This window comes from Macrobrachium rosenbergii, chromosome 2, assembly GCF_040412425.1.
Source record: "Macrobrachium rosenbergii isolate ZJJX-2024 chromosome 2, ASM4041242v1, whole genome shotgun sequence".
NCBI classification, from domain to species: domain Eukaryota; kingdom Metazoa; phylum Arthropoda; class Malacostraca; order Decapoda; family Palaemonidae; genus Macrobrachium; species Macrobrachium rosenbergii.
The window spans coordinates 42,013,013-42,025,512 of NC_089742.1; the positions used below are offsets into that span (position 1 = coordinate 42,013,013).

Genomic DNA, 12,500 nt, shown 5'->3' on the forward strand with positions numbered 1-12,500 from the left:
TATGTATATATATATATATCCCCCATATTATATATATATATATTATATACATATATATATATATACATATATATATATATATGATTATATTTATGTCATATATTAAATCAGGAAGAAAGTTGCTACCCTACATCCATATTTCCCAAGCATAAAACTTGCCCAATGTTAACTGCTTTATATCCACCTACGCAGAAAGCTCACCACTGACCTCTTGGGTGAAGCATATGCACTCATGCACGACTGGGATATTAAAGGCAGTTACGATAGTAAATCAAAATGAAATAAGTCCCATAAATCGTGGGTACAATAAACAACTCAACAAATGTGAGATATATACATATATATATATATATATATATATATATATATATATATATATATATATGTATATATATATACACACACATATACATATATATATGTGTGTATATATATATATAAATATATATATATATATATATATATATATAGTATATATTATATATATATATATATATATATATATATATATATATATATATATATTACATATATATATATATATATATATATATATATATATATATATATATATATATATATATATATCGCGCAAATGATTACTGATGAATTGCTGTACGTCCAATCTTGATGCGACTATTTCATTTAATTTGATTTGCAATAGAGTTATCCCAAAGCAAACTATATCACTTTAAGAACGAAGCAGCACTATTCATACTCAAAGGATTTCGGCCTGTGTTTGGCCTGCGCTGGCGTCAGGACGTTGCCCAGGTGCAAACACTGATGATCCCCGTAATTAACATTTGCCACGAAGGTGGGGGGCGCGTCGAGAAGGGACGGGATCACCTGGTGGTTCCCCCACTCGCTGGCCAGGTATTGCTGCCACTCTTCGTCGGTCAGTTCCTCCGCTTCTACCTGGCGAAATAAATTGATCAACGAGATATGCAGATGTGGATGCTTTTAATTTTCCTGTAACAGGCAAAGGATAAGTTGAGGTGTTTTGCCCCGCTTGTACCTGCCGAAGAATAAATTGTTGGGATAATAAAAATATACTTGACGTTTTTCGTTGCTGCCATTCCTAGTCGGTCAGTTCCTCCGCTTCTACAGGGAGAAATAAATTGGGGAACAAAATATGCTGATTTTTTCTTTTGCCTTTGACTGACAAAGATTAAATTGATGAGATATATAAATACAAACAGGTGTTTTTCTCCGCCTGTACCGGTCGAAGAGTAAAGTGATAGGATGATTGAGTTCCTCCGCTTCTGCCTGGCGAAATAAATTGAAGAACAAAATATGCGGATGTTTTCTTTGGCTGTGACTGACAAAGATTAAATTGATGAGGTATTTAAGTACAAACAGGTGTTTTCCTCAGTTTGCACCTGTCGAAGAATAAAATTGTGGGATAATAAAATATATATGTTTTTCATAGCTGACATTCCTCGTCGGTCAGTTCCTCCGGTTCTACTTGGCGAATAAATTGGTGAACAAAATATGCGAATTTTTTTCCTTTGCCTTTGACTGACAAAGATTGAATTGATGAGATATTTAAATACAAACAAGTGATTTTCTCCGCATGCACCTGTCGAAGAGAACATGGATCGGATGATAGAAATATATATGATTTTTTCAATGCTGTCATTCCTTGTCAGTGATTTCCTCTGCTTATGCTTGGCGTAATAAAATGATGAACGTGATATCCAGATGTGGATGTTTATTCTGCCTGTGCCAGACAAAGAATAAATTGGTGAGATATTTCCATACAAACAGGTGTTTTTCTTCGCATATGCCTGTCGAAGAGTAAATTAATAGGAAGATAGAAATGTGCATGATGTTTTCATCAGGTGTTATGCTTATACCTGGAGGAAAGACATTGATGAAATGACATGGAAAATACACAGGTGTTTTCCTCACATTTTACCTGAAGGCAAAAATGGATATAAGAATTTTACAACTTAATGAATTGAAGAAATATGCACGTGCTTCGTCAGCTCATACGATAAATTAATATGCGAGAAATGTAAGCGTAGGTGCTTTTGATACGTCCAGTGTCCGTGGCAAAGAGAAATTTCACGAATTAAAAATAATTAATAGATATCCAGATAGATTTGTTTTAGTCCCTGTCTTTTCAAGTAAGTGTGTGAGCGTCTTTATGAAATTATGGAGATGTTGCTGGGAACTTCATAAGCGCGCAACGTAGAATTTTATTTTTATGCTTGGAAATATGTGAGTTTTAATTCATCGTGCGAGATCCCTCACGCCGTATGTTTTATGAGTAAATAAACTTAAAACTTCATGCATTTTTTATAAATGAATAATTAACAAGAACTTTTATATTTTACAAATGGAAAAATGCAAACACCTACGCATCACTTATATAAACTTCCCCACACAAACATTTCATATATATATTATGTGTGTGTGTGTTTATTAATTTTATATATGTATGTGTATGTATTACAGGTTTTATGTAGGTAAGCAAATTAATGTTTAACATATATACGCTTGCATTTATAAATTATTCATGTGTATGAACTACTACTATGACTGTGTATGTATGTGAACATGCGCACACATACGCATTTACTGCTACCTTTTGTGTAGGTTCAAAGAACGAGTGTAGAGAAGCTGGAACGGTTGCTTGTTCGAAAGATGCCGCGAGGCTCGGAAACTCCTGAAGGCGGTTGGCGAGATCCAGCGGCAAATGCGACGGTATATCGGGTACCCGGGGGGCTTCGGGGGTTCTCAGCCCCTCTTGAACGTCGATTCCAGGAGCAAAAAACTGGTTTGGTACCGTTTGATGACCTTTGTTGAAGAAGTTAGTTTGCGTTGGGGTTATCGAGGTGCCGTTGATTCCAGAGCCTGGAACATTTTTTCCAGAACCTGGAAAGTTGTTTTCAGAGCCTGGAACGTTTTTTCCAGAACCTGGAAAATTGTTTCCAGAGCCTGGAACGTTTTTTCCAGAACCTGGAAAGCTGTTTCCAGTGCCTGGAACGGCGAGGCTGACAGACGTCGCTAGTATTTTCGCAGTGTGGGATGACCCCTTCCCATGATCGAGCGATGAGGCCGCCGTGGAGGTCTGAACCCGTGATATTTCTGGAATTCCACCGGCCTTTGATCTTCCTGGGGGATTTAGGCGGCTCGCTGGAAGATCTGGAAAACTCTGCGGGAATCTGTTTGTCTCTTGTTGGTTTTCGTGTATTCGGAGGATTTGTCTGAATCTCTGCACAGCCGCCAGACCCTGCGTCGCCTTCCTATCGACGCCGGGAGAGATCGGGTGTGTTGACAGAGGTACTATCTGGTGGCTCTCGGGGTTTTGGTGACGGTGGTGATGATGAAGTTGGCACTGGCTCAAGAGTGCCAGCAACAATAACAAGACTATTGTTGTCGTCCAGTTGTTGTCACGGTTCAACATCGCTGGAAAAAGGAAAATTTAGATTATAGGAGCATGCACACGCACGCACACACGTGTATGTATATATATACATACATATATATATATTATATATATATATATATATATATATATATATATATTATCTCTCTACTATTATATATATATATATATATATATATAGTGAGTATATTATATATATATATTATATATATATATATATATATATTAATAGTAAGAGAGAATAAATTTTCTATATATTCTCCTTCACATTTAGATTGGGTATTAAGTGCATTTAAGAAAACGAAAACGCTAGTTCTGAACAAAATTATTACATGCCTAAACTTCTTATGATCGTAAACCAACTAGAAAATAAAGATTAAAACCTAAGTTTTCCTTGTCGTTGGTGATATAAAGTTAACCGCCTTTATTTTTATTATTATTATTATTATTATTATTATTATTATTATTATTATTGAAAATGATAGCTGCATCAGCTGTATTCACTTTATATAGAATTTTCACTATCTTTCTAATAATTGCTTTTTCAGGGCTACTGCATTCAGATGTTTGTCATTCTTTGGAGAGGAAAGTAGTTGCAAACTGGGGTAGTTTTATTCAGGAAGAATACACCGCATCACTTACAGAGTAACGATGATGGTAACTGATGAGGTGTGTATTCTTCCTAAATAAAACTACCCCAGTTTGCAACTACTTTCCCCTCCAAAGAATGAAAAACATCGGCGAGTTACTGGAAGAATGCAGTGACCTCGAAGAAGCAATTAGTAGAAAGTTTGAGAAAACTCTTTACAAATTGAATGCAGCTGATGCAACTATCACTTTCAATGAAACATGCTTAAAAGAGGGTGTTCTACCTACATATGTTATTATTATTATTATTATTATTATTATTATTATTATTATTATTATTATTATTATTATTATTATTATTATCACTTTTCTCACTATGTGCGCTGTTGCTAATAGCACACTCTTCTGCATGAGTCGTGGAGCTACTTCGGCATCTAGTTTTTCCAGGTTCTTTTTCAGGGATCTTATTATTATTATTATTATTATTATTATTGATCTTCCAATCCGATTCAGTCCGTGTGAACCAAGTTCTATCTATGAAAATTAAGTGGAATATTCCAGCTCCTGCGGCGTGGCCCTTGGAACACTGAACTCGTGAATAAATCAGGAGGGTGTGCCTCAGATATGCTGACCTGGCTGAGTGAGATATTGAACTCCCCACTAGGTCAAAGGTCAGAGATACAGGGTGAATTATTGATAGTCATCCCACGTATGCTTCTCGCCGCCCCCCCACCCCCCACTTTTTTTTTTTATTCCCGTTTTTGTCTTGAAATTTCGCTTTTATCTACTTTTATCTCTGCCTGACCTTACTGGGTGGAGGTCTTCGATTATGCAATGAATTGCAGCGTTGTGAAGAAAATGAGGTCAAAAATACCCTCGCGTTAAGTTTACAAGTAGCCAAAAATCGTTATTCGAAATCTTCATCTTTACTTTACATAAATCCAACACCAGGATTTTAGTTGTTCTTTACCCTTCATCCTCTTAGTATCACATAATGGTTGTCATTATACGTTAGTATCATATTCTTACCACGTCCGTCTTTACTTTTCATCTTCTTGGTATCACATAATGGTTGTCATGATACTTTAGTATCATAATCTTAACATCTCTTGAAAGGAGACTGCCAGGAGCTAATATAAACATTTTAAATGCTTATCTTTACTCTCCACAGCATAATATGATAAATTTTTATAAAGTTTCCCGTGTTTGTGGTTTTTGAGGATTTTATTACGAATATCTTTAGAGGAAACGTTAAGCATTGCCTTTGCATTTCTAAATCCGTCACGTGCATTTGGATATTGTCTTTTTTTTTATGATCTGATTGTTAGGACGTGAACTGGCTCTCTGATGCCCCGGTGCTCGGTTAAAGTTGAGCTTTGTAGCCGGACTTTCTCGATATTTCTTAAGTTTTTATTTCAGATATAAGAGATATTGCAATGCCTCCAGTATACTAGATATAAGTACTGTGATAATGGATATTGCTTATTATAAAGAAACTCTGTACAAAACTATGAATGGACTTGTGTTACCCAAGAATGAGTAATGAAATGTATGTAATAGCCATTTTTAATGGAATAAAGAATTTGACTCCCTCTCTCTCTCTCCCTCTCTTTCTGTGTGTGTGTGTGTGTGTGTGTGTGATAATGTGAAGGATAACTGACATAGGACCAAAGTACGCGGTTTCTCTCTCTCTCTCTCTCTCCCTCTCCATGACGGTTAACTGACCAGTAATCTGATCTATGACCAAATGCGTAATTTGCAACATTCGCAACATATGTCAATTTACATCAGATAATTGTCATAAGAAGCAGTTTTCAATAATATTACCAATTAGTATGATTGGCTCCACGGATATCGACTGTATCATTAGTGTTAAAATCTATATGCGATGATTATGTTAAGCTCTGATTCAGAATAGGTTAATTAATCTCACGATAATGCAGAGCAAGTGTAGGTAATCAAATCAATCAGTCAGTCTCTCGTGATTCCATGCGCTGTGCAGTCACTTATCGGTAATGGAGTACGTTGAAATTATTTTATTAAAACTTATTATAGACTTAATGAGAATGATTATTATCATTAGAATATGTTGAAATCTTGTGATTAAACTAAATATACTTTATTATTATTATTATTATTATTATTATTATTATTATTATTATTATTATTATTATCGAATCTGTAACCCACATCGGGATCGAACCCTGGACTCTTAAATGAAAGGCAGCGACTCATCGATCCGGACGTTTATTCAAATTTATTTCCATTACACGCGTGGTTGTGTGTTAATTATTATTATTAGGCAAATATCTACTTTTAGCCCACATCGGGATCGAACTCAGGATTATCAGATGAAAGGCAAGGGCGGCGCAAACCACCCATCATTTTGGAGGTCTGGGTTCGATCCTTATGTTGGTTAAAAAATTAAATTCTAATAGCACATGAGTATTATTATTATTATTATTATTATTATTATTATTATTATTATTATTATTATTTACTTTTAACCCACATCGGGATCGATCTCAGGACTGTCAAATGAAAGGCAAAGGGTGCCACCAACGACCCATTTGAGGCCTGAGTTCATTATTAATAAAAAATTTTATTATTATACTGACCAAACATCTAAATGAAAGGCGAGGGCGCCACTAACGACCCATCATCATTATTATTATTATATACTGACCAAACATCTAAGTATAACTTGGAAATCAAATAGTCGTATCGTTATTTTTATCTTTAATCAAGAACCAGCTTGAGACAAAGCGGCACTTACGCGGTCGTTTCGTTCTCTGTGGACGGACAGGGAATAGATGAGAAAATGGGAAGGAAAAAAAGAGAGAGGACCAATAGGGAACAGGTGAGAGAACGGGAAGGAAAAAAAGAGAGAGGACCAACAGGGAACAGATGAGAGAACGGGAAGGAAAAGAGAGGACCAACAGGGAACAGATGAGGGAAAAAAGAGAGAAGACCAACAGGAACAGATGAGAAATAGAAGAAAAAAAGGAGAGGACTAATAGGAACAGATGAGAGAACGGGAGTAAAAAAGAGAGAGAACCAACAGGGAACAAGAGATGGGAAGGAAAAAGAGAGAGGTAGGGAAAAAAAAAAAAAAAAGAGAGAGGACCAACAGGGAACAGATGAGAGAAATAGAAGAAAAAAAGAAAGAGGACCAACAGGGAACAGATGAGAGAACGGGAGGAAAAAAAAGAGAGAGGACCAACAGGAAAAAGATGAGAGAACGGGAGGAAAAAAAGAGAGAGGGACCAACAGGGAACAGATGAGAGAACGGGAGGAAAAAAAGTGAGAGGACCAACAGGGAACAGATGAGAGAACGGAAGGAAAAAAAAGAGAGAGGACCAACTGGGAACAGATGAGAGAACGGGAGGAAAAAAAGAGAGAGGACCAACAGGGAACAGATGAGAGAACGGGAAGGAAAAAAGAGAGAGGACCAACAGGGAACAGATGAGAGAGTTGAAGGGAAAAAGAGAGAGGGACTAACTGGGAACAGATGAGAGAACGGGGAGAAAAAGAAAGAGACCAACAGGGAAAAGACAGAGAACGGGGAGAAAAAAAGAGAGGACCAACAGGAAACAGATGAGAGAAATAGGAGAAAAAGAGAGAGGGACCAACAGGGAACAGATGAGAAACGGGAGGGAAAAAGAGAGAGGACCAACAGGGAACAGAGAGAACGGGAGGAAAAGAGAGAGGACCAACAGGAAACAGATGAGAGAAACTGGAGGGAAAAAAGAGAGAGGACCAACAGGGAACAGATGAGAGAACGGGAAGGAAAAAAAAGAGAGAGGACCAACTGGGAACAGATGAGAGAACGGGAAGTAAAAAAAAGAGAGAGGAACGATCATAGCTCCTCTTCCACGAGACAGTTGGGAGAGATAAAAAGGAAGATAGATGTGACTCGCTGAAATTTGCCATTTTTTTTTATCTTTCTTTTTAAGTTTTTGATGAGAAATGTCATCGGAATGGAACCGTAAATTATGGATTTAAGAGATTGCACGAGCGCTCTCATCCATGGCTGAATTTTGTATTTTCAGGTCGGGAAAGGCAATGGTATTTGTGGTCCGAGTTTTGTATTTTTGTCTTAATATCTATAATGATCAGTAATGTTTATTATTATTATTATTATTATTATTATTATTATTATTATTATTATTATTATTATTCAAGTTGGGCAAACAACTACTTGGAACAAGTTATAAAGACCATAAATTCAGAAAGCCAAGATTCAGCAGAATGGTGTTTGGAAAAATAAAAGATTAAAAGATTTCGAAAAATATAAAGGATAAAGATAACTTAGGCGAAGAGAACTAGGAATAAAAATACTTTCCAAATGTATAAAGAGAAACAGCAGAACAGAAAAAGAAAATGAAGCTTATTTAAGTTTCTAAAAAAAAAAACCCACACAATTGTTGAAAGACATTTAGGAAAACTGCCTTATCCAAAACCAAGCCATGACAACCCAAGGGGGTTGTGAAGACCCTCCCCTTTCCAGTCCCCCACCCCTCCCCACACTCTCTCCAGAGAGGTGAGGTCTTGCATAGTCTTTTGAGAGACTTTTGGTAGATTTCCCCCGCCACACCGACGGAGGCGAGGGGGGCGGGTGAGACCATCCACACTCCCCGTTCCAAAAGTATATGGCAGCCGACTTCGGAAGAGGTGTTGTTCGACAACGTGTTTATTCATTACCCGGGAGAGAGAGACAGCGAGACGTATCTTGCCCGTGTTCGATTAGGTTCTTGTCCCCAGAGCACAACTCGCAGAGTCTGGGTCCAAAGTTCTGAATGTCTGTGGCTGCTGTTGTCTGTGCAGCAGCTGCTTCGCTCCTTGAAGCAACAGCAACAGCAGCAGCTGCAGCAGCAATGTCGTCTTTGCTGCACAGCAGATGCTAGAGTCTTACGGCCGTACTGAGTACAATGACACCTGTTCAAATATATGTATACTGTATATAATTATATATAAATTATATACATATATACGTATGTATGTATTTATGTATGTATGTATGTATGTATGTATGTATGTATGTATATGTTGTATATATATATATATATATATATATATATATATATATATATATATATATATATATATATATATATACATATATATTTATAAAAAAAAACATATTACGAAGAAATACTGAATGAAGTTTCAATGAATCTTTCCAGTGGCGTTTTAAATTAACTGAATGTACTCAATGTAGTGCAGTACGTACATTTCCCAATCATTCGTCTCTCTTTCTCTCCTCCCCCGCCCCCCTCTTTTTTTCCTCTTATTCGAAAAGACATTTTATTCATATGTTACAAAAATAACATTTAATTTAAATATACTGAAGCTGTTAGCTGTTGAAAGGTCTTTTTTTTTTTTTTGCAGCTAACGTAGGGCGATAGCGAGAAGAGTGGAGTTCAAAATGATTTCAAATTATTTTAATTTACCTTTGAACTTCTCTCTCTATATATATATATATATATATATATATATATATATATATATATATATGTATATATATATATATATATATATATATATATATATATATATATGTAAATGTGTGTGTGTGTGTGTGTGTGTGTGTGTTTGTGTATGTATGTATGTGGTGTGTGCTCGTGCATGTGTTTTAATACAGGCTGATTACACTACCACTTATAGTAAACTTTAAATTCATTTTGATCGAATTAGACCGATCGGGTAGAGCCATCCGCTTTATTTAGTTAAACATTGTTGAACACGAGAATTCATTTTACCATTTCCGTTTTGAATCTTAATTAAAGCCAAACACTGTATTTGAAGAGTTCTTTTAAAGAAAAAAAAAAGATGGTCTAATTAAATCACGGTGTTAATTAAGTTACAGCGTATGCTGGAACATTCCTTCACTTTTATTTTCGAACCGAACTCGTTTTAGTTTGTTTTAAGCTTGTTCATTTTAATTTCGAGAACAAGGCTCATTTAGTTGGCAAAAGTCCTCTTTTACTTGTCTGCGAGGTGCCTGGAAGTGTAAAGCGTTTTATTTCATTTTCATTTTTCTTTTTGTATCCCTTTTCCTCTGTACCTAGCTTCTGCTGTTGTGTTTTCGCATAACAGATGAAGTTATGAATTACGGAATGGCGCCCCGTGACGAGAATAAACCAGGTAATACGCTTCGTCTCTGTTGAGGAAGATGTTTTCGTACCTGTTCTGGACTTGTTTAGTCTCTCCTTCACAAGCTCTTCACAGGTTGACTTTTGTCGCGTTATTTCGAAGGACAGTTTGTTATATGTAGGGGGGGGGCTCGTGCATGTGAAAATAAATGTTGAATTAGAAGAATCTAGTTTGCTAACTCCTGAGATGTTTTGGAGTTAGAATTATGTATTCTAGAATTATTATGCTGGTTTTTTTTCTTGCATATTGATGTTTGTGTTTATATAATTATCATATGTTGGTTTATGTCTATTAATTTATATTGCATTCAAACCTCTGTCTTTGTTTTAACATAAAAGCACTGGGTCTGGGAATTAAATCACAAGTTAATTTGACCTTTTGTCTTGTTTCATTGAATGTTTAAACATTTTGTAGAGAATGAACAAGAATGGAATTGCACTTTTGTACTAATTTTAAAGGAAGGTTTTGCTAGCAGAGGCTGAAACTTACAGCAATCAAGAACTGAAATTTGATTCTAAGCGGTTCTACATGGCATTATGAACCACAAAGTAGTTAGTCAATTTGACTAGACTAGATAAGAGGTAATCCTATCTGTTGAGTATAATATGTGCATCCTTTTAAGATATGTATCTCGAAACTGGATTACGTTATCAAATCCTAAGTTGTTATGCGCCCCGTGACGAATAAACCAGGTAAATATTATTAGGCATAGTAGTGTTTATCAAGTGTTGGGTATTCGAATGTATAATTTTGATTTTTGAACATCATTTACAGCCTTCATTTCCAGGCTTTGAAACTTTACAGATTAAATCACACAGTTGCCAGTGAATGGAAAGACGTTATTGAAATTTCTAATAATTGAATTGAAGAAACTTAGTTATCTGATACTCCTGAACGCTTATTATTCCGTTTAATTAAGATATATTATAACTTATTACTAGAGTTTTTTTCTTTATAATCACGAAAAAAATAATCTCGTTAGTTTGTTATCTAATAATATATTTGGGAGTTCAGAAATCTTCGTCCACTGTTATGTTTTATATACGGAATGTTTGGTGACTTATGACCTTTCCTGGATAATCTTAAAGTGAAAGAATTGTTTACTGTGCATTGAGGTTGATGCATTTTGTAGAGAATGAACAAGTCTTTGTTTTACACTTTGACTATTTGATAGGCTGGTAAATTAGCAGGTTTGTTTTACAGCAATTATATATATATATATATATATAGCGGTATATATATATATATATAACCATATATATATATATATCAATTTATACTAGACTAGATATAGATGTATATATATACTGTTTATATATTATATGTATGTATTAAGATATTATTATGTACAAATGACATATCTATTAAATATATGTACATATGTGTGTGTCTGTATGTGTACGTTTGTGTGTGTGTGTGTGTTATAATCTTGCACTTTCGTAATATGACCAGGCGGTCTGAAGCTATTTCAAGTAACCCGTCCACAAACAGCCACCTGCTTCAGGAAATACCTGTTTTTATTTTTTTATCTTTTTCCTTTTTCCCCCCCTAATAGATATCCTTTTACATGGCGACTGCGGGCCAATGCGTCTTGCGGTTGGAAAGCGACTTCGGCAGAAGTGCCAATACTAAAAGGGAGAGAGAGAGAGAGAGAGATGCTGGAAAAATAAATAAAAAACATTGCATTTTCCCCAAACTTTGTATGGGTCAGTTCGTTTTATGCACCAGATTCATGACAAAATATCTCTCTCTCTCTCTCTCTCTCTCTCTCTCTCTCTCTCTCTCTCTCTCTCTCTCTCTCTTACGGAATATAACTGCCAGTAAGTGAATCTAGAGGAACCAGTATGTCAGAAAGTCAATTAAATAGAAATAATCACAAGAGGAACGAAAGGTACGCATGCTTAACAATTTGTCTTTCTCCACATTATTTTACTAAAAAATTTGTTTCTGAATATTGTACATCATTAGTGTTTATTTCACCTATAAAACCAGGATTTGTAGTGGGTTGTTATAAATTGGCGTGACAATTAGTTTGGTCATCAAAACTGAGTTCTTGTTAGTATTGCGAAGTCTGTTCTCAGAAATCCTTTAAGTAGTGACTGGTCCAATGGGAATTTATTTATAGTTCTCGAATGATTTTTATGTATTTTTATTTTTACCTCATTCTGCACCTTAATGTTATAAGCGAGAATAAGTGGCATTAAAGCTAGTATAATTTCCAAAGCCGTGGTCGAGTGTATTGTGTTAGAGTGTCTTCTAACCCCTTACTCTTCAGAAATACATTGAACTCCATTATCATTTTATGGAGCTGAATTTTTAAAAATAATTGAAAAATATTTCCTTTAGTCTAGTATGGGAATGT

At 35.4% G+C, this 12,500-nt stretch overlaps 2 protein-coding genes across 23 annotated transcripts in view; one reads left to right on the forward strand and one right to left on the reverse strand.

Annotated features, from left to right (window-relative positions):
• LOC136845769 (mucin-2-like) overlaps positions 1-12,500 on the forward strand; it is a 1,649,806-nt gene that overhangs the window by 1,482,501 nt on the left and 154,805 nt on the right. The gene's annotated exons all lie outside the window — the stretch shown is intronic.
• The window catches only part of LOC136845726 (large ribosomal subunit protein mL38-like), a 30,590-nt gene that overhangs the window by 6,433 nt on the left and 11,657 nt on the right, over positions 1-12,500 (reverse strand). For all 3 annotated transcript variants that reach the window (XM_067115950.1, XM_067115943.1, XM_067115933.1), the window contains 2 exons: positions 2,591-3,414; positions 719-915 (listed from right to left, as the gene is read on the reverse strand). In XM_067115950.1, the coding sequence (XP_066972051.1) occupies positions 719-915; positions 2,591-3,412 (1,019 nt within the window). In that variant the 5' untranslated portion in view covers positions 3,413-3,414. The remainder of the gene's footprint in view (positions 1-718; positions 916-2,590; positions 3,415-12,500) is intronic.